Here is a 22,210-nt window from a genome sequence, read left to right as displayed (position 1 = left end):
AAATTATTGAAATCGGACTCTTACGGAGCTTTTCATATAACGATAAATTTCAGAAATGCTTGAAACTTAAGGACGCTAATTTACTCAAAATTGGTACAGCCCGGCTACCGGCGGTAGCTTTCGGAAAGGTGAAAAACATATATTTAATACTTGCGCCGGGTATTTAATGTTCGGCCACCTTTGTTCTCTACATCGTGGGTGTGCTTTACTGTATGCGCCCGAAATGGCTTCGATCAAAAAAAAAATTAAACTTGATGTATATTCCGTAAAACCACTTTGGTCATCAAATGAGTAGGTTAAGTATTACTGCGCCAACACAATGCCTTGATTTCCTTTTACGCTGTTTATTCCTGATATATTTGTGGAGCGCGGTTTGGCCGTTTGAAAGCCATCTAAACTTTGCTACTGCTAAACTTTAATGTAGATTGTCTACATTTCCAGTTTCCTTTTCATTGCTCCCAACTGGATAAAAATATTCTTGGTGATACTTTAATATTACTTAGACCTACATAGGCTAAATAATTAGGACATAATGGAAATAGCGTCTGTAATAAAATTACTCTACCCATTGACTATTTAAAGGCTTTTATATAAGAAGGATAATTTTTCCATCAGTTTAGTCATTCCTGTTAAATGAATGTATGATGAGACTTGAGCTGTATGACACTTTTTACTTTGCTAAATATTTTTAGTTGCATACGTTTGGCCATTTGATCCAATATTGCACCTAACGATCTAAGCTCGAGTCCTTTTCAAAACTAGCGTCAGATATGTGCTATTTTCTCACTACTGTCAATAAGTTTCGCTTAGTTTAATTCAAGCTATGAGGTATGTATTACCAAGGATCACTCTCTCAATTTAGGTCACACCTAAGTAGTTGCGTTGCTGATACGATAGTTCACCGCGGCTGCTTCTTAGATACTCCGCGTGACATTTCCCACTGCTGGCATTTTATTTGTTTCTATAGGTACCCTAATTGCGAATTTATTTTAAATAAACATACCTTCGCCCAAGTTAGGCACCTAACTATAACTTTTCCGATAGCAAAATTCAAAAAACAAAACATGTCCTTAAAAAAAAAAATATTTTTCAAACATCGTGTAAATTTTTTCATATTTACAAATATCTATAATAACTGATCAAACAATTTATCTCCTTTTCCACTTTTCCTCTGACAGATCAGCAAATCTCCACACTACTCTACCGCGATCTACAGTACACTTTCTTCGATTTCGTCGAACGCATACTCGAAGACTGCGAATTGAACCCGAGGATTGGCCGCATACCCATCGATTGGCAACAGCCCATTTACGGCACAAACAATCCGAATTTCACCGACTTTGCCGCACCGGGCGTCATCCTAACCATAATTTTCTTCCTTTCGGTAGCCATTACATCGGGTGCCATGTTGATCGAACGCAACGAGGGAATGTTGGAACGTTGCTTGGTGGCCGGCATTACCGGTCCCGAGATACTTTTCTCCCAAGTGCTCTCACAATTCACCGTCGTCATATTGCAAATGTCTTTTGTGCTACTCGTCAGTTTTGGTTTCTTCGATCTGACCAACGAGGGCAGCATGTGGCTGGTGATAGGACTCTGTCTGCTAAATGGGCTGTGTGGCATGTGTTTTGGATTTGTGATTGCGTGCGCAGTGGACACGGAACGCACCGCCACCTATGTAGCGTTGGGCTCATTCTTGCCAATTGTGATGTTGTGTGGCATCATCTGGCCCATTGAGGGAATGTATCCGGTATTGCAGTACATAACCACCTTCTTGCCACTGACTAAGCCGACCGAGTGCCTGCGTTCGATATTGCAACGCGGTTGGGGTTTCGCCGAACCATCTGTGCATAATGGCTTCATCTCGATATCGCTGTGGGTGATAGTATTCTTGGTGCTCAGCATTTTATTCCTCAAATTCAAGAAGGGCTGAATTGGTGATAGCAACGGGACGGTAGTGTGTGTGTATATGTGTGGGTGTGTGTACGTCTTTAGGGCGTAGAACATACAAGGTATAGCGCGTTACGGTATTTTTCGGTTACAGGGTAATAAAAAACAACATTCACCTATTCGAAGTACATACATAGGTGTCTACAAACCACGAATTTAATGCGATAATAATAAATGTTTGTATGCATCTATGTATGTATGAAAGCATAATATATTTGTAGTGTTATGCTTTCATTAATTCGTTAGTTTCTTGGGGGACTTTTACACTGCGTTGGCACACAAAGTTGGCAGTCGACGTATAATTTTTTTTTCAACTTTTGGGAGGTTTCGTAGATGTAAGGCACAAGGATTTTAATGTACTACATAATATGTAAATAATGTTTAAATGGGTTAAGTAAATAGACACGAACAAAAAAGAAAATCTAAAATACATACTTATATTGTACACACTTACTCTTAAAATTTCGTATTCATGCATACGCTTACATATAAATATACAAGTGTTTGTAATATGTGTATGTGTATTTTGTAACTGTAATTTATGCAATAAAATTTATACTCTCAACAATGATATCGGTTTATTTATTACGCTTGGCATTGATGTCAAAAAACATGGTTAATCCAGGCTGAAAAGTAGGACGCATTTGCATTTAAAATGACGCCAAATAATGCTGATTTAAAGAACGCTGTGCTTATTTAAGGTAAGTTTTTTGATAGCAAATTTTTTTTTAAGGAATAGGTATATGTACTTAGCTGTGGTTATTAAATTTTTTACTTACTTTAATTGATGTGTATTTATGAGTTAATTGAATATTTTCCTCACACAGAAAGAATACAAATTAAATGCTCCTAAAAATCAGCCACTTTTTTGTAATTGGAAATCGAAAGGTAGTAATTGCGTTGACACTAGGGTGTTCGATTACAACGTGCGACGAAAACAAAAAAAAAAAATTATATTCACAAAATTGTGTACCAGATATAAAAAAGGTGCGTTTTTTATTTTTCTCTCTGACGCACAGTGCCGCGAAGGTGGACAAAAATACAAAAATCGACTGTCTTGAAACTTAGATGTTTTGATGTCAAGTTACAGCTAAATCTCCAACTAAGAGAAGTTCATAAGTTATTTTGTGATAAAAACAACTTTCAGCCTCACACACCCCCTCAAAGTACACCTATTTTCTACATACCATTTCATTTCGGCGATTCGCACATAAAAGTGGTCGCAGTTAAAAATTTGTTAAAAATACATTTTTATTCCTAGCAAGATCAACTTTTGCACTTTGATAAAGATATATGCGACAAACCAAAAAATGTATGGTTCATGGAAAAAAAATTTATACAAATATTTTTTTTTTATTAATAAATAAATATATGATTAAACATACCAAAATCCGAAAATTGGTAAACTTTGGAGACAAAAACAAAAAAACATCTTGAAAGTTCGTGAAATTTTTTTTTTGGTTATGGTAGTTTGGACCTTCTACTAACAGAAACAATCGAAATCTCTTCCAACTTTTTCCAATATTTGAAAATTTTCAATTTTGAAAAAGTGACTAAATGCCTTTTTTTGGTATTATTTTAGCTGATCTATATTTACAATACTTTTTCTGAATGCCCTAAGATCTAAATTTTTGGTTCGCTTTTCAAAAATAAGGTGTTGAATTAAAGCTAAAAGTGCAAAAAAAAAAATTAAGAGGTACAGGGTGCTTTGAAATGAAAAAAATTATCAGCTAATTAAAATACTTAAATATGCATCACGGTATGGGAGCCAAAAACAAAGGTATACGAAGATTTACATATATATATATATATAGAGCAATGACACCAGTTTACAAATAATATGTTAACCAATTCGGGTAAGGAAATAAATGCAATCGAGACACCTTACAGCGCCCAATGATTAGACGAAAGGCGAACAAAAAGAAAATAAAAATAAATAACATACCTATTACTCTTCATCTGCATAAAGAGTACTATTTTGCTTAAGCAGCAAACAAAAACAGCTTGCGAAAATGATAGTACAAATGTATGCACATCAGGGAGGTCCAATTTTTTTAAATATTTTTTTTTTGATTGAGTCTTTTTATAATTTTGTTCACCTAACTAATTACATTACCTGTGCAAAAATTTCAACGTTTTACTATTAGTGGAAAATGTTGCTCAACGCGAGTTTAAAATTTCATGAATTTTTCTATGGTGCTAAGAGTCCTCTCTTGTGGAAAACAAATAAAAACCCAAGAGTTTAGTGTTTTGTTGAACGAAACAAGAGAGTTATACCTTAGAAATTATGGTTGGTATAACATGCCAAGTTCAGTGCATAAAGTTTTAGTACATGGATGTGATGTAATTAAATACTTTGATTTACCAATAGGTAATGATTTTAAAGCTATGTTTTCATTTATTTTCTTAATCTGTATTTCCACCTATTTTATCAGGTTCATTATCAGAAGAAGCCTTAGAATGTTCACACAAAAACATAAGAAAATATCGGCTTAATCATTCTCGAAAAACTGGAAGAGTACAAAGCAATACAGATTTAATGACTCGTTTGATATTATCGTCAGATCCATTAGTTGCATTTAAAAGAAATATAAAACAGAGAAACAAATATTTAAAGGGTTCTGATCTCAGCTTTAATAAATACATTGTTGAAAGTGACGAAGCAGACAAAAGCATGGAATCATTTGAATCAGTGATCACTTCCTCCTCTTCTGAGGACACTGAAACTGAGTGATTATAACAACTAGTTCGGTTTTTATTAACATATTATATGTTATTACCATATAACAGTTATTATTACTTACTTACTTAACAGTGATTATGCTTTATTTTAAATGAAATCAAAAGAATTTTTTTTTCTAAAGGTTAACATGTAAGGAAAACCGACTTAATTTTTCAAATTACCATAATGTATTCACTTAGGAAGTAAAGTTTAGACGAATTTTGACTATTAAGACTATTTTTCTGAACACTTAGCAACAATGATATGCCATATTTCATTTTTAAATAATCATGTGCAAAAACTCGGTGTTTTTTTAATGGGTACCCGTTACAAAAAAACCGATTACTTTCTTAAAATTAGAGTAATATAGACACTTTAGATGTAAAGTTTCAATAAATTCTGACGACTCCTTCCGGTTTTCGTAAACACCACAATCAGCAATGGTTATGCCTCATTTGTCTTTCATATAGTAATGTAAAAAAAAAATCTTTTTTTTTTAATGGGTACCCGGTACCGAAAAATCGATTTCATTTTTGAAATAAGCATGGCTTAGTCCTTTTAGGTGTAAAGTTTCAACAAGTTCTGAATACTATTTCGGTTTTTATAAACATATGTCTACGATGATTATGAGTTATTTTACCTTTTTATAAAATTGTAAAAAAAAAATTTTTTTTATTAAATGGTAACATATGCTGAAAAACGTTTTTTTTTTCTTAAATTGCGGTGATATAGTCCTTTCAGGTGTAAAGTTTCAGCCCATTCTGATGCCTCCTTCCACTTATATCAACACATGTCCACAATGACTATTTTCATATAAAAATGCAAGAAAAACTCGGTTTTCTCGAAATGAGTAACCGGTACAGAAAAACCGATTTCATTTTTGAAATAAGAGAGGCATAATACTTCTAGGTGTGAAGTTTCAGCCAATTCTGACCACTCCTTCTATTTTTGTCCATCATTTGTATGGAGTCGCGGCACTGTGTGACGTCAGGATGTTTTTTTTTTTAAGAACTTTGTAGTTTCAAAGATATGATTAATTGCAAAAATTGTTTCAAAAATGCGGGGCAATATAAATTGAAAGTCTGTGTACCAAATGGAGGAAAACGAGTTACCTAAAAAAAAATCAAATTTTTTGTTGGCAATGACGAATAGATATTGCCCTTTTAATTAATTTTATTTTTTTAAGCTAATAAAGTTAGAAGGATGAAATTCGAGGATGTGGTCGAGTATTTTAACAGTCAGGCTACAGGGTATATAATTAACTATTATCATGAAAAACAATCAGCAAGATACACGCTGTGAGTCAGTAAAAAATAAATAATTACTCAATTCATGTAGAAAAAATAATAATAACAATAGTGCTTCGAATTTTGAAAAATTGCTCAAATTGTATTTTTTGTTTATGGTTGTAAACCGAATAAAGTGATTTGTACGCGAAAATGTTTACGGTCCAAACTTAGGATTTTATTTAAATTACCGCTGTAAAAATATCGGGTACCCATTAATGTCGGCATAAAAAGACTCGATATCGCAAATATCGATACCAAAATCCAAAAAACAACAGTTCCCTTAATATTATGGTAGTATGTAGGCCGCTGTCGTGTAGTGATAAGCCATAAAAAACAACTTCTCATAAAAGAAGAATCGCCGTTCAGAGTCGGCGTAAAACTGCATGGAGATTGAGGTCCCGCCACATGCCATCCTAACGATAGTACAAATTTCTGCTCTTTAAAGTACAATTTAGGTTCTGTTCGTTATGCAAAAAAACTTGTACAAGCTGATACCAAGTGTTACCAAATCACGTTCGTATGGTAAAAAAATTTGCAAAAATTGCAAGTAGAGAGTACAATATTCAAATTTCATTTGAAGGGGAAGTTAAAAATTCGGGCTGGGAAAATTTTTTATGGCAAAAATTTGCAAACAGAATTGTGGCACACGGTTGCAATTTTGCCAACAATATTTTGAATCAACAAGTTCGTTAGATTTAAAAATTCACAATCTTGTTGCGATTTATTAATGAAAGAAATATGTAAATATCTGTTTACTAAATTAATTTAATTAAAACCAATGATTGGAAAGTTACTGGGCTGAACGCTGTCGACAGCCATGTCGATATAGGAAATCCGACAGTGACTAGCACAAGCAAATTGAAGCGTATTTTGCAGAAAGTGAGAATAAAGTGGAATTGTTTTCCACTTGAAATGATTTAAAAAAGCTATTATTTAAATTTCTACGAATTCCTGTTCACGCAAAACTTTGTAAGTTTCTCTCTTTGGGGGAGTAAGATCCCCTATTCTCTGAACTTTGTTACTGTCTAATTCATACTGCCTTTTCCAAATGAACATAACTTTATGTATCGGGAAGAATTGTTAATCATATTATCTTTTTAATGTGAGTTCATGACATTCCATTCAATACTAGGGTTCTGTCACTCGATTTCAAAAAATATCATTTTAAAACTAACGAGTAAAAAATATCGTTATTGAATGCCAAAAGTATCGATATGGTATCGTATCTACTTGGGAAATTGTCACTCAACGCGAAATAAGTTCAAAAGGTTTTTGAGATCAAAACTGCAACAAATTAAAATCAGTGAAAAATTCACGTTTGGTCTTATTTGCACTTTTTTTTTAAATATTTTATTGCATCTTTTTTGACTTTTTTCCATTTTGAGTAGTGCCCCTCCCGCGGTAGCCGAGTGCTTAGATGTACCTACTGCCACTCGGGAAGCCCATGGTTCAATTTCTGATCACAGCAACATCAAACAGGGTTTTCGCAGACAATGGCAAGCCTCCGAGTGTACTCCTACCGTAAATAAACTTCTGCAGAGGTTAGGATCTCTCCACGTGTGTCACAATCTTAAGAAGCAGAACACGAATAAGAAGCTTGGCCAAACAGGTAGGAAAAGCGCCCAGCATTCATTTGGAAGCAAAAATGATATTCTTTTCTTCCCCAAATAACCTAGAATATAATTTTAAAACAATTTAAGAGTTTTCCTTAAACTGTAAAAGGCCTTGAAAATATTTTAAAACTCGAAACTTTTATCGAGAGGCCAAGATTTGTATGAAACGAAACTGTTACAAAATCCGGTTTAGTTGATAATCATAAATCAAGATTTCAAAAAGAGAAAATGCCTATAAATATAAAAAAAACGGTGGAAACCGATTTGGAAAACCCGAGTCAAACACCCTATTTGACACACAATTGTTTTAGAGAAATTTATCTTCTTTCTCTTTTTCACTGGCGCTGTAACTTAAGCGACGAGTATTTTGCAAGTCAAATAAGGTTAGCATGCCTCTCCATTCTTATGACTGATCAGCCGAGCCGCTGCATTTTAGCAGTGTTGCCAGAATTTTTTCAGAAAAAGGCTAAAAGGCTAAATGGGTAAAAGAAATAAAGCTAAAAAAGCCAAATCAAAGTTTGACTTATGGCTAAAAAAGCCAAATCAAAGTTTGACTTATGGCTAAAAAAGCTAAATATGTAAATTAATAATTCATATATTTTAGTCGTTATTATAAAGTGTATGTTAAGTTGATTAGATAAATTTTTGTAAGGAACGACAAGGAATTTTGTACATAAAAAAATATTTTTTGTATCCTCACAAAATATGGGCAGCTTAACAGAGAGAGAGAGTTCTGAAATAATTCGTTCTGTACAGAGCTGCTACAATGAGGAACCGGTAGGATATTAAGCACCATCACGTTAATACCCACATTATAGTGTCCTCTCCAAACACTCATTAAAGAGAAAGTATTCCCATACTGTAGCAGGTGAAATCAACTCGAGCCTGCTACCCAATGAGTCAGATTGGAAAAAATTCAGAGTAGAAATTTATCTCCCTGCTGAAGCCGTGCAGCTGAAAAGACGTTAGACTAAATGCAAGCTCTGCCTGGGAAGTATTACAGTGATCTGGGAACCTAAACTAAAAGTTGATGAATAGCGCCTTGCATGGGAGAACCTGCCACCGACCCTTTCGTTGTTCCTGTTCATTAATTTCTTAAAGCGAAAGAGCTCAAGAGCCAGTATATATATATAGCTACGCAATAATCGGCTAAAGTCGAAATACCAGAAACCGTTCCTTGTATTTTCTAACGAAGGGAACTGATTAAAAGCATGTGGAATGTGTTTCTTATTATACAATATAATCGCAGTGTATTTTTGCGCACCCATGAGTAACTTTTGAAAAGGTACGTTTAGATGGAGATGAATTTGAATACTTGTACATATTAATAAAAAATGTTCTATCCAAATTTTTTTAATCCGCTTACAGCTCGTATATTTACATACTATTTCAAGAAAATTGACAGCAACGGCAAAGTATTTTAACAATCGCGAGAAATAATGAAAAATAATTTCTGTAATATTTCTTGAGATGGAAACTCTGCTTAAAACTGGAAAAATTTAGATATTATGTTTTTGTGGCTCATTAACATTTTATTTTTAATATTTTTAATGAGCTTTGTACCACGATTGTTTATTAGGAAAAAGCAACAAAGTCTAAGCGGTAGAAGTTATAGCAGCTATTTCGGAGATCACCATACCTCCTCATCAGACTTCTTGTTTTCTAGACTTCGCCTTTTTATATAAAAAAATTTTTTAATATATATCTATGTATATTGCGAAAATTAGGAACAAAATACCGCACGATTTTTTATTCCAAGTTTTCGCCTGCGGCGCTTCTTTTATAAAAAAACAGCATTTTAATATATTTATAGTGAAAATTTTAAATAAAATAAATATACAGCAATATTTTTATATATGTACTTTTTATACATACATATGTACATAAGGTGAAAATTTTAATCAAGAATCGCGCGTTGAGCTCCACCACAATTGGAGAGGACCTCCCGAGCCGTTCCATACCAAGCAATGTTTCAGACAAGACTCCCTTTCCAGTGATTTCTTTAATCTGATTTAGGAGAAGATAATACTTAAGACTGGTAGAAGTGAACCGCTCAGGTACACTTTGGAAGAGCGTACAATTTCAGGCGAATGCCGACGACATCGACATTATCGGTCAAAACAATGGCTGGTGAACGAGAACAAAACGAAGTATCTCCTGCGGCTACGCTGGCTAGGTCATGTCGTTGGTATGGACAGAAACGCTCCAGCTCGGAAAGTATACAATGCGGATCTCGCGGAGAGGGATGTCTCCTCTGCGTTGGAAACACTAGCTGAAGAAGGACATGACTTAACTTGGCATTTCTAATTGGCGTCAGTTGGCACATAAGAGAAACGACTGGCGTGCTGTTTTGGACTCGGCCAAAATTGCTTAGCCGGTTACAGCACCCATAAAGAAGAAGAAGAAGAAAAGTTGATTTTGCTTGTAAATAAAATGACAGATATTAAGTAATATTTTTTTTATCACCATTCTAATTGACATGGCAACTATCCGTCACTGCTGGTCATTGTGCTATGAACAGTATTGTCAACAAAATTAAATATAGTGGACATTTATTTAACATGGTTATTTTCAGCGGAAAAAAACAAATAAATGAATTTATTAACTGAAATCTTTTCCTTATTAAGCTATTGAGCAAATGATTTTGTTTTTTGCTTTTTGCCCTAGCTATAATCATTTGCTCCTTGCTCCTTTGCTCCCCTCCTCTCCAAAGTCTTGTTTCTACAGAAGAAATTAATATGACAATTTTATATATATAAGTATGACAGTGTTGGTATAATAGCTTCCATATCAATTTAACAATTTGACGTGAAACCTCTTACGGTAGGGTTGATGTTCCTCGATTGTACAATATCAAAACCAACATATCTGCTTTAAAATTTAAAATTTCAGATTCAACTTTGTCTCAATAAGGCTGGAAGACCATGTAAAGTATAATTTTTAGTGGACAAATGCCAACTAATTCTACATAAATTTTAGTATACAAGCTTAGTTTTCAAATTCAGCAAAACAAAAAATAATAGTAAAGGTAAACATGCGAAATATCGTTTTGAGAACTGCATAAAATGGTAAAAAGAAACTTCGAACATTCAAAAGTATTGAAAGCAACAACCAGACCCGCTCATTAACAACAAACATACAAATCTATCTTCGGTATTTGTGCCCATTTATTTGCTTATCTCAAATAATTGAAAACAAAGCCAAAAAATGCGACAATCGAACCTTTGAAGTCAGATTACTGGTTGTTTTATATTTTTTTGTTTAAGAAGTATTTGTCTAAAATCGGCAAATCGGAATTTATGCGGACTGCAGAGCTTCAAAACTTTACATGCATGCACACAGTGGTAGATAGTACATTCATACATACATTCGTTAAAGGATATTTACAGATGTTTATCCAATTTGCAGATACAGCTTCTCCAGCTACATACATCAACTACTGATTTGCTTAATTTTTTCTGACTTTTGATTTTTACATTTTCAGTCACATTTGCACAAATGCATGTTGTTGATCCCCATCCGCATGTTCACTCCTTTTTGACTTTGACCAATATTGGTAAGCAAACTTAGTGCGGTATTGCTAGAAATTCAAAAAGTTGAAAATAAGTTTATATACTGTCAAGTGCGGCATTTCCGATTTATACTCTAAAAAAGTTGACAGCCCGAAGCCACTTAGATAGACCAGTTCAGTAACATTCAACTCGTTGTGGCATAGTGACGAAAATTGTTGTCTGAATGTTTGCGGACACTTTGGTGTCAATACATATAGTATGTACATATGTACATGTGGATAAATTTGCAAGTATACTTACTTATGCACCCCTGTAGGACGAGGGGACTGCTAATAATGAGTATTTTTTTTTTATTAAAAAAAATCATGCCGCGCGCAAAAAGAGTAAACTAACTTCAGCGGCACTGACATTTATTTTTAAGTCGTATTCCGATTTCGTTTCTACCGAAAAATGCAAGCCCCTCTCCACGCACAAACACTAAGAGGAGGGCGAGGAGAAGGCAGCATTTTTTGTAGAAACGAAAAAGCCATTATTTATTGCTCAGAAAGTAAGGGTTATCTTTTAAGTTTTTTTTTTTTTGCATGGAAAATAATAGAAATTTTCTGGGTATTATTTTTTGGGTAGAAAAAGAACTAAATTTTGTCATGCAAATGCACACCAGGGCTCCAGTCCCGAATGGCCGAATGCCACTGGGCAGGTGGAATGAAAAGCAGGTGAGAGAGAGAAATAGGCAGGGCTAAAGACATAACAAAAACAAAACCAAAGGTAAAGGCAACGACAAGGCCACAGATACAGAAATATTAAGATAAAGATGAAATATTAAGGCTGTAATGGTAAAGGTAATGTTTTTGATAAAGGTAATTGTAATTTTAATGATAATAGTACTGATAATTGTCATGGTAATGGGAAAGGTAATTGTACTGCTAGTGGTAATGGTATTGGTGATGGTAAATGTAATTGTAATGGAAATGGTAATGGCAATGGTTTGGTCATGGTAATGGTACTGGTAATGGTAATTGTGATTGTGTAATGGAAATGGTACAGGCAAGGTTAATGGTAAGGATAATAGTAATGCCCATGGTAATGCTAAAGGTAACGGCAATGCTAATGCTAATAGTAATGGTAATTGTAAAGGTAAACCTAATGTAATGGTAATTTTAATTAGACTGACAGTCGTTGCTCTCGTGCTCGACTTTGTATTCAACTTCGCATTCGTGTTCGCATTTGCATATTTGTTTCTTCATACGTCTTCGTCGTCTTCTGCGTACATGTGTTGGTCTTTATTTTCGTTCGTGTTCATATTTATCCTCGTCTTCAGCTTCTCAATCGTCCTCATTTTCGTCTATGCTTTCGTCTTAACCTTTGTAATCGCTGCCGTCTTGTTCTTCTCTACCTTCTTTGCTTTTAATTATATTCCATTCACGATTTTTTAGTTCACTACCGCCCCTTAAGGAAAACACAAACAGCCACTTTTGCTATTTACGCAAAAAAAAAACGAAAATAAAGATTAAGTTTTACTTTCTAACCAAAAATATTAACTTCTAATTTCTGAGCAAAATAAAAATTTAAAAAGTATCCAATAAAAAGTAAAACTCATTAAATAATCACTGTAAAGTAAATTTTAATAATTTTTGATTATTTACAATTTTGATTTATTACAAGTTGTCACAATCTGTTTCTAATCAAATCAGTAGATTCGCAGGCTTTTTAGCTTCTCTGTGTGGTTAATTATAAAGCAGTTAACTATTAGACCCTCAGAGATCCGATAGGATTTATTTTGCTTACATCTTTCATTGCAAGAATTCTGCCATCTAGTTGCCCCCGACAGCGACGCTCCGGGTGTGAAAGTATTCAATTAGGAACCCGCTAGTGATAGCTGAGGAAGAGGAGGAGGCCTCCACTGCCAAGGAAAGACCAAGTGGAGAGGACTAGGCTTCACTTGGCATTTCCAATTGACGTCAGTTGGCATAGAAGTTCAAAGAATGGCATGCTTTGTCCAACTCGGCCAAAATCGCTTAGGCGGCTACAGCAGCCATAAAGAAGAAGAAGAAGAAGCTTCCCCCATATCTCAGTGACTGTTTTAGCCTGTTCTGTTTAGTCATCTCCTATAGAGATTGACGAAAGTCTATCAGAATTTTTTAATTAACCCCAGCGGATCCCAAAGCTATAATTTCTGGCGATTCAGTTTAAATTTTGGCTTAATAAAGCTATAGAGGTGACATTTTCATCACGTTTATCGACCTTAAGGCATTCGTCGAAAAATTCTAAACTTGTAATGTAGAGAGAACGCTCTGAAGGTTGTACTGTAGTGTGCTGTATACAGTGCATATTTCTGTATATTCTGCCTAATCCTGTGTTTCACCTGAAAAAAATAAAATAAAATCACCCGAAAATTTTACATCCGCCCATAGTAAAACCATGGAAACGATGGAGTGAAAAGTGAACCGGTTCGTGGAAAATGAAACTCATGATAAGGCTGATTGTTTTTCGAGATCAGGTCATTTTCTAAAGAAGTTTCTATAACAAAAATGCAAACTTTCAGAAGGAAATTAGAAAATAACATACTTTTTGTAATTTTTTTTATATGTAAATACGTATTTAGCCTCTTCTTTTGCAAATAAATGAAGTTACTGTTGATGAAAATCGATGAATAAGAAAACATTTTGTGAACAGTCAAATGAAAATTTGCAATAAATTTTATAAATAATAACAGTATTAATAATGATAATGATGATGAAGTACTCGTAGATACTCGTACGGGTGAGACAAGTTAAGGTGAAATAAGGTGAGTTGAGTTGAAGTGAGCTGAATTTAGTTGAGATGAAATTCTGTGCTTTGGGGGTGAGGTGAGTTGAGGGGAACTGAGAGTTGATGTGAGGTTAGATGAGTTGAGATGAGGGGGTCGAGGTGACTTGAAGTGAACTGTTGAGGAGTTGAGATAAAATGGTTTGAATACTACAACATAATATACCGTAGCATAAGAAAACATAATATAAAATAACATAACATAGCATAACATAACACAACATAAAAAACCATATGAAAACATAGCAAAACGTAACATAACACTATACAAATAACATAGCATAACATAAAATAACATAACTTATTTTATTCGTCAGTTTTATATCTTTTTCTTTGTCTTTATTTTTATATTTCTCACTATCACTATCGTTTTCTTAATTTGATCTTTATATTTATATTTTTATTTTTATCTTTATCTTTTCTCTTACCTTTATCCTGATCTTTATGTTCATTCTTTTCTTCATCCGCATATTCACCCCCACCTTTGTCATTATATTAAGTATTTAAATTCAATGGTTTATTTTGGAATTCCCGTCATCCCTGTCAAGTTTGGTTTGCAAACAAACCGGCTTCGGCTGTGTGACATCTTCAGTGTCATTTTTCGTTCTGTCTAGTTGGAGTTTTTGTCCTTAATTTATGTTCATTTATCTTAGGTAATGTGATTTTCGTCGATGATTAATTATTCGATAGGTTCATCTTCGCTTTCTCTATATTAGCATCCGTTATGTTGCCGCAGTATGGTTTTTGCCTGAAGGTATTTAAATTTACCTCCCGCTTTGTATTTATTTTTAGGTTTGTTTACTTTTATTTTAAGTTTTGCCTTTAACCCTTTCTTCTTCTGCATTCTCAACTTTACCTTATTCCTTGTATGAATCTTAATCTGCATAAATATTATTTCTGTTGCTTAGCACCCTTATTTAATTCAGAGTCTTTATTAAAGAATACATTTAGGAGTTATTTCCGTTACACCTAATGTGAGTATAAGACTACTTATTTTACAAAATTTTTTAGAAGTTTTAAAAGGTTGTCTCTTCTTTTTTATAACGAATTTCCATCAACCTTTTTAAAATATTATTTTCAGACAAGCCAATTTCGGCGTTGTTCTACATTCATCGTTCTTTTCTGTTTTTTTTTTTTTTATATTTTTTTTTTGCTTAAATTGCACCTCGCAAAATCCAAAAAAATATATTGATACATAAATGGAATCATAAAATGGATTTCCTAATGGGTACAGAGGAAAATGACATTCTGAAATTACTCCTCATTCTGCTTAGAGCAAGACACACTACTGCTATTCATATGTACACAGAAGACAGAACGAACCAATGAATGAATGAATGAATTTTTGGCATGTTCACAACCACAGGCGACTTACTGTCATCGTCAATATGCAAATTTTGTACAAATTGTCATCATCTCAACGACAATGCTGATGCAACCAATTCGTTGGCGTGTCATAGATGGCATAGCAGCCACATTTACATGTAGATGTGTAAACCATTCACAGATCTGTGCCAACATACATACATACGTACATATTTAGTAAGTCATATTCGTCGCTTTATATTTAGAGAGTGGGAGTACATGATGCTATTTTCTTACAAATATACACAGGTACAAGTGCATGTAACAACCATACATACATATGTGGATACACACGTAGGTACAATATACTCCCGCACATTCATTTGTGTATACGCGGCAACACAAAGTCATCAGTGGAACAAGCATGCAATAACGCCTTGGGTTTGATCGAACTTAATTTGCTGCTTTGTTTCTTATTTATTCGAAACCGTATTTGTATCTCTGTATTTGCATCTACATATATTTGCTCTACAGCCGCCCCTCGAGCTCTCAACTGTACACGTATTCGCACAAATATACAATGCGATTGGTGTCACTTCATTGTTCGACCTACTCGTAGTTGGATAAACAAAACAAATAAGCGACTGTAGCAGGTAAAATGGTGAATTTACGATTTATATTCAAACATGCATACATACATATGTACGAGTAAGTATATTTACAAACACCCTAAACGTGGCAAAAGTCAATTGTATGAGGTGACAAGCTGGGAAATATATTGTTATCTTATAATTAACCAGTGGTTGTTTCTTTCAGTTATGGAATAATATAGACTAGTTAGTTCTGTAGTTTTTATCATAGATTCGAAAAACCAGATTACTAGTACTGATCGGTACATCTTCCTGCAATGTCTTCCGAAACCTTGATCTTAATCAGGAAAGTCAGCAGAATTACTTATTCCAGGTGCTTCATAGTTTTTTTCATGTACTCCTATATTGCGGATAGTAAACTGTGTTACCTTTGGCTTTAAATTATATGTCACTTGCTACAAATATTTACTCTGTGATAGAACCTATTTCAAGAATGGTCAATCTTTCAAGAGGTGGCTCTGCTTCGCAAAAGCTAGACTGTGGGTCCGGGATGGGTTGCAGGCAGCTAGCTTTCAGACTGCATCCTAACGAAGGTTTATGGGTATTTTTACGCCTCCACGAGTAACACCGAACTTAAAACAGGAAGAACTTGTCACAGCCCGATAAATATGTCCAAACTCATCAGGGTAGTACTTGGATGGTGTGTGGGATGCAGCTCATGGTCAATATATGTATATATTTCGTAATCATCAACGTTAAGTTTCAAGGGATTAGCTCTTAGCCCAATGAGAGTACCAGCATCCATACGGCGGAAAACTCGAGCGAGTTAAGCGCCGAATGTTCCACCAGTAGCGGCTTATTTACCCCTGCCTAGATCGGTTTCTCCATCAATCGTTGTCGTCAAGCTCAACTAAGACGAGACCCAGGAATGCGCAACTCCGACTGGGCTAGTACTTAGGAGAAGCGGCATTAGTTGAGTGGGATTTTGGAGCCATGCGGAGAAGTGCCGTGAGCGCTGAAGTGGCTCTCCGCTTGTCGGATACTCGCTGGGCTCATATGCGTTCACTCTGCTCAGGTACGAGTTTAGCCTGTTGAAGGTACGAATTTAACCTGCTGCAGTATCCACAGCGAAGTTGGGCTACTGTTGTGCGAGTCTTTCAAGGCAGACCAAACTCCGTCTGGTCTACGCCGGGTAGTTGTGTACAAAAACCGGCATTCACAGGTCGGGAGTCAATGTAGGTCTGAGACCGACTCCCTGTGATTTCGGTGTATGTCGTGTCGGTATGTTGTCGGTTCCAGAGGTTGTTTGATGGACCTCTGAATTTCGTCCATGAGTTTTTATTTATAGATGCCTCTTGGCGTGTCTTAGCTCTGCTGCAAGCAGGTGTCTGTGCGGGTGCCCGTGTCAGTGATACTATGATATGCTTACAGAGTATTGTGTTATGCACCTTGATGGGGAGCATCTGAGCCTTGTCATGTAGATAGTGCTATGGCAACATCATAAGGCATCTAGTCGCGGTCCGGAGCGCCGTGTTATGGCATGTATGTAGCTTCGTTTACTGCGTCCTGCTAGTCCTCGACCACACGGACGATGCATAATTTAGAACCGGCCAGCCAAATGCCTTGTATGTTGCCGACAACATTTCATTGTCTTTGCCCCAACTGCTGCCGGGTAGTGACTTGAGGACCTTGTTGCTGCGCTGTACTCTATTGACACTTGCGATTGTACGCGCCGAGAAGAAGAGAAGACTGTCGACTGTCAACGTCGGAATTGGTCCCTTTGGTATATCAAGAGGAAAGAGGTTAACGAATTAATCTGCAAAATTTTTTCAACTACTTTTGCTTAGGTTTTTTAGGGGTCCTTTTTAGTGGAGAGTAGATCACGATTACACCGCTTTATGAAATCATGAGTTCCCGTTCAAGGAGATCCAATATTGTGGTAAGTGTTCCTTGGGTTCCTATAGCCTCATTAGGTTTCTATAGGCGAACATACCAGGAAAGGTTTTCGTAAGAGAGAACTGAATATACCGATGAACCAAGAAGGACTGAGTAGTAGTAGTATGCTTCTTTCGAGGGCTAGGATCTACATACATATGTATGTATGTTCGAAAGAGTTAAGTCGATGGCTTCCACCCTGCACACATTTATAAATTCTGGGCCATTGCTGCTATTGCAAGATCCTTACTCGGAATATAATCAAAAAGTTACTGAGACTATCTATTTGTGTCTTCTAGCAGCTAAAATGGCGTACAAGAAATGGAAAAGAAATTTCCTTCCATCAAAATTTCTTAAATCAGTTTGCAGCTCTCAAGAGAAAATGCTCGTATATTTATTTCTTCAAGAAAATTTACAGCAAAATCAAAGTGCTTTTTCCAACAACAGAGATATAAAAAATATTTCTTGTGATTTATCCTAAGAGCTGGATTCTAAGCTTTAAGGTTCAGTGTGCGCCAATGCCCTGAATTCCTAAATATAAAAATTCAAAGCATCAGTATATTTGGAACTGGCATTCTTCATTGGATCATGAAGAAATTAACGGTACTGCTAAATTTTTATATGAAATTTGTGTTTTTTTGCTTAAAAATTATTTGTGAGGTTTTATTGTCTCAAAGAAGTATACATTTTTTAAGTTCATTTAGTTTTTACAAAGTATTTTTTTTTTAACTTAATTTTTAGATTTAACTGTTTTAAAAAGAAACTTATTTAATGTATTTTTTATTTAATTTTTTCGTTTTTTACTCTAACTTTCTTTAAATTATTAGATTTTATTGCTTTTAGAAGAAAAATATCTTTTAAATTTCATTTAATTTTAGAAGCTTATTTTTTGTTTGTTTTTACTTTATTTTATTTTTTAATAAAAACTGTAGACGTTTTGGTGTTTTTCCTTTTTTACTTTTATTTTTTATTTTTTTATTTAATTTCCCTTTGATTTCAAGATTTATTTTTTAAAAGAAAATAATATATATTTTTTTCATTAATATTCAACATGGTTTTAAAAGGAATATGTATATATTTTTTTCATTTTTCATGAATTTTTAGAAACATGTATTTTTTAAGAAAATTTTTTGAACTATTTTTTTATAATTTTTGGATTTTATTGATTTACATCATTTAAAATTTTAGAAACTTATTTTATCAATGTATTCACATTTTTTTCTTTTTACAAATTAATTTCTTTGGTTTTGAGATGTTATTGTTTTAAAAGGAAAAATTTTATTTATTATTTTCTTCCAATTTTTTTAAACTTATTACATGGGTTTCATATTTTTTAAAAGTATTTTTGCTTTACCTTTTCAATTTAATTTTTTTCTTTTGTAATAAAAATAAAACTATTTTTTTAAATTCATTTAATCGTTGGACCTTTTTTATTTTTTCTTTCGTTCCTTTTTTATTTTTTTTTTCTTTGTTAATTTTAATTTGCTTTTAGTTTTAAGTTATTATAGTTTAAAGAAGAAAAGTATATATTTAATTTTTAGAAACACATTTTATGTATTTTTTATTTTTTTAATAAGTATTTTTTTCTTTTCTCGTTTGAAAACAAATATGTTTTTAATTTAGTTTAATTTTTAGAAACTCATTACCTTTTTTTCTCTTCTTTAATTTAAATTAATTTTGATTTTATTATTTATTTTAAAATGAATTTGATTTTTCAATTTCGGTAAATTTGTAAAAACTTATTTCATTCATTTTTGCAGTTTTTGCGTCAACATTTTTTTATTTTTTTTTCATTTAATTTTCTTTTATGTTTTAGTTTTGATTGTTTTGAAAAGAAAAGTAAAGATTTTTATAAAACTTAGTTTACGAAAGACTGTGGTGAGTTGAAGACAGTTGTCAGAATTGCCCTGTTGAAGTGCGCTAAGCTTCTGAATAGTATCAGAATTTCCTGCCATAATGACCTGAGCAATGAAGAACGCAAAACAGGACGTGAACCACATACAATAATAGAATCTGCGCAATCACCTCGCAGGCGTCATCAGAGATCTTTGAAGACCCCGCAATTAACTATTGATTTAAGGTTTTTTTTTCAGCCAATGACTACCGACATGGCGAATCTGATATAACTACGTTGCAGTGCTTTAAGTGCGCGGATTTCCTACCCAAACGTACACATTTTTTTTCCTCAGGGAACAAAATTTCAACAAATCACACTTACAGCTAGCTACTTACCTTATGCTGCTTTTAGTAGTCTTCTTCTATCTGAGTGAATTGGAATATTAACCCAGCGACTTTGCTTACTTAGAATTAATAAAAATCAAATTACCCAGACTTTGTTAGACTTCAAGGTTCACAAATGCGAAATGAAAAGAGTGGCATTTAAGTAAATTGTCAACCATTTAGTACGTTTTCGCTTTGCCACGACTACTCGCCGCACACTGCAGGGTACATGTGGTGGTGATATATGTACTATGTAAATATATGTGTATGGGACGAATAAATGTAGTACAAATCAGTACGCCAGTTCGTTTACGTACGTAGAGCTGTTGCAGCATGTGCAGCAGTGTAGGTGTGCGGGAGTGCAGGTGAATTGTAGCTTTGTGACTGCAAGTACCAGTAAGTTGATATGTACATATGTATGTATGTGTATGTGTATATTCATATGTTTGAAGTGCACTGCACAAAAAGGTAATTCACTTTATGTGCAGCTAGAAGAAGCGGGCGGCTGAAGAATAAAGGAGCAAATCGGAACAGCAACTTGGATATGGATGGTGGGACCAGCGCAGAGGAAATTCCAAATGAAACGAAATGTGTCATGTACTTGCAGTTAACCCTCGGCATACTGCGCCCTTCCGACGCCATTAGCTCAGCCCAGACACTTCACTCCCCGCTGGCGCCTCTTCAACAGATTACACTGCTTTTGCTTACACGCGCTCATCATCAACCTAGAGGTATTGTAGCTTCATACAATTGTACCTACTACAATAACATACATACACATACATACATTATTACATTTGAATGTGGGTACATACTTTGCCTCCAACTCCCAAGTGGATAGCTGCAATTTGCTATCAGTCGTCGGAGAGGCTGTCATTGCTACAGGAATTGGGCGACAGTAGCGGAGGCAATGACGGAGATAGATACTGCTGCTGAAGCAGAAATGGGGTACGTCTGTAAGGACGTGAATGAGGTGTAGTTTATGCTCCTGAGCCACAACCAGGTGAAAGGAAACATGAAAACTTTCTGCGTGTTTATGTATGTACACACACCCACTGGAAAAGGATTCCTTAAAGAGATTTTTTTACAATGTTCATAGTGTTTTTCATAAAAATAAAATTCGCACATTTTTTATAAAAATATAGATCATTTTATGACATGACACATTTAAGTACACTCGTGGCCACGCAAACGTTAACACCACTTCTTTTAAAATTTGGTAGAAATTTGTAATATTAAATTTTTTATTTTTTATTTTTTTTATATATATAGGTAGTTCAAATCGCAACACAAACTATAAACATAAACGTTTCAAACTTTGTAAAAAATTTTGAAAACATAAAAATTTCAAACTTTTTAATAAAAATTTTTAGGAAAATTTCGGACCAATTAATTTTGGTCTGATAAAGTGCAAGTTTGAAGTGGCTAAAAAATTTCGGTTTTGAAAATTTTTTATATGGCAAATATGCGCAACATCGCATGGCAAAAAGTTGTGAAAATTTAACTTAAAATGTTAGCTACGTACTTCATTTTACACAAATTAAATGGGCTATTAAACTAAATATCCGAAATTTTCCTAATTTTTTTTAAGTTTGAAATTTTGATGAAAAGTTGTTGAATTTTTCTAAATTTTTTACAAACTGTGGAACTTTTATCAATATAGTGTTTTAACGGTTTGAACTATGTTTATTTAAATAAATTTTATTAATGTACAAAATTCTACCAAATTAAAATTTTCCAAATTTTCAGAAAAATTTTAAACTTTTTTGTCGGAATTTTTAGAAAATTTTTTGGTATGCAATTCAATTTTATGAATAAAAGTTAATTGCTTTTTCCTACAAGTTCAGACCTTTTGTTCAATTTATTCAAATAAATTTAAGTAAAAGTGTCTAAAATTTTAAGAAAAAACAATTGCTTATGGAATTTGTAAAAAAAAAGACTCTGTACGAAAACTTCTTCTAGTGAGTGTGCATATATATGTATACGAAATGCGGCAGATTGTAGGTGTGGATGATCGCTGGAACAGCAGCGCCCGCAGCTCACCAGCAACAACTTTAGCGGCGAAACGTTGCTGCAGCGCCCGTCGCTGTTCACGTCGAAACAATTTAAAAGGCGAAACGTGGAAAATTGGCACTTCAATGGAAGCATTGCGTTTTCGTTGCGAAAAGCAGGAGAATTATAGCTGCATTATGCGCACAAATTGCCTGCACAGAAATTTATTTCACGTAAATATTTTATTCATTTCACTTGCACTCTTTATTTTTTGTGC

The 22,210-nt window shown here is 34.1% G+C and overlaps 1 protein-coding gene across 1 annotated transcript in view; it reads left to right on the top strand.

The window, feature by feature from the left end:
• Positions 1 to 2,508, top strand: part of osy (ABC transporter oskyddad) — a 71,700-nt gene extending 69,192 nt beyond the window's left edge. The window contains exon 8 of the mRNA XM_017617973.1: positions 1,179 to 2,508. Within this exon, the coding sequence (XP_017473462.1) occupies positions 1,179 to 1,933 (755 nt within the window). The 3' untranslated portion in view covers positions 1,934 to 2,508. The remainder of the gene's footprint in view (positions 1 to 1,178) is intronic.
• The last annotated feature ends 19,702 nt before the right edge of the window (positions 2,509 to 22,210 follow it).

The sequence above is a fragment of the Rhagoletis zephyria genome, unplaced genomic scaffold (genome assembly GCF_001687245.7).
Source record: "Rhagoletis zephyria isolate East Lansing unplaced genomic scaffold, Rhagoletis_zephyria_1.1 Rzeph_scaffold_01533, whole genome shotgun sequence".
In the NCBI taxonomy this organism is placed as follows: Eukaryota; Metazoa; Arthropoda; class Insecta; order Diptera; family Tephritidae; genus Rhagoletis; species Rhagoletis zephyria.
The sequence above is the reverse complement of the archived record's forward strand: the minus strand, read 5'-3'. Positions and strand labels throughout refer to the sequence as shown.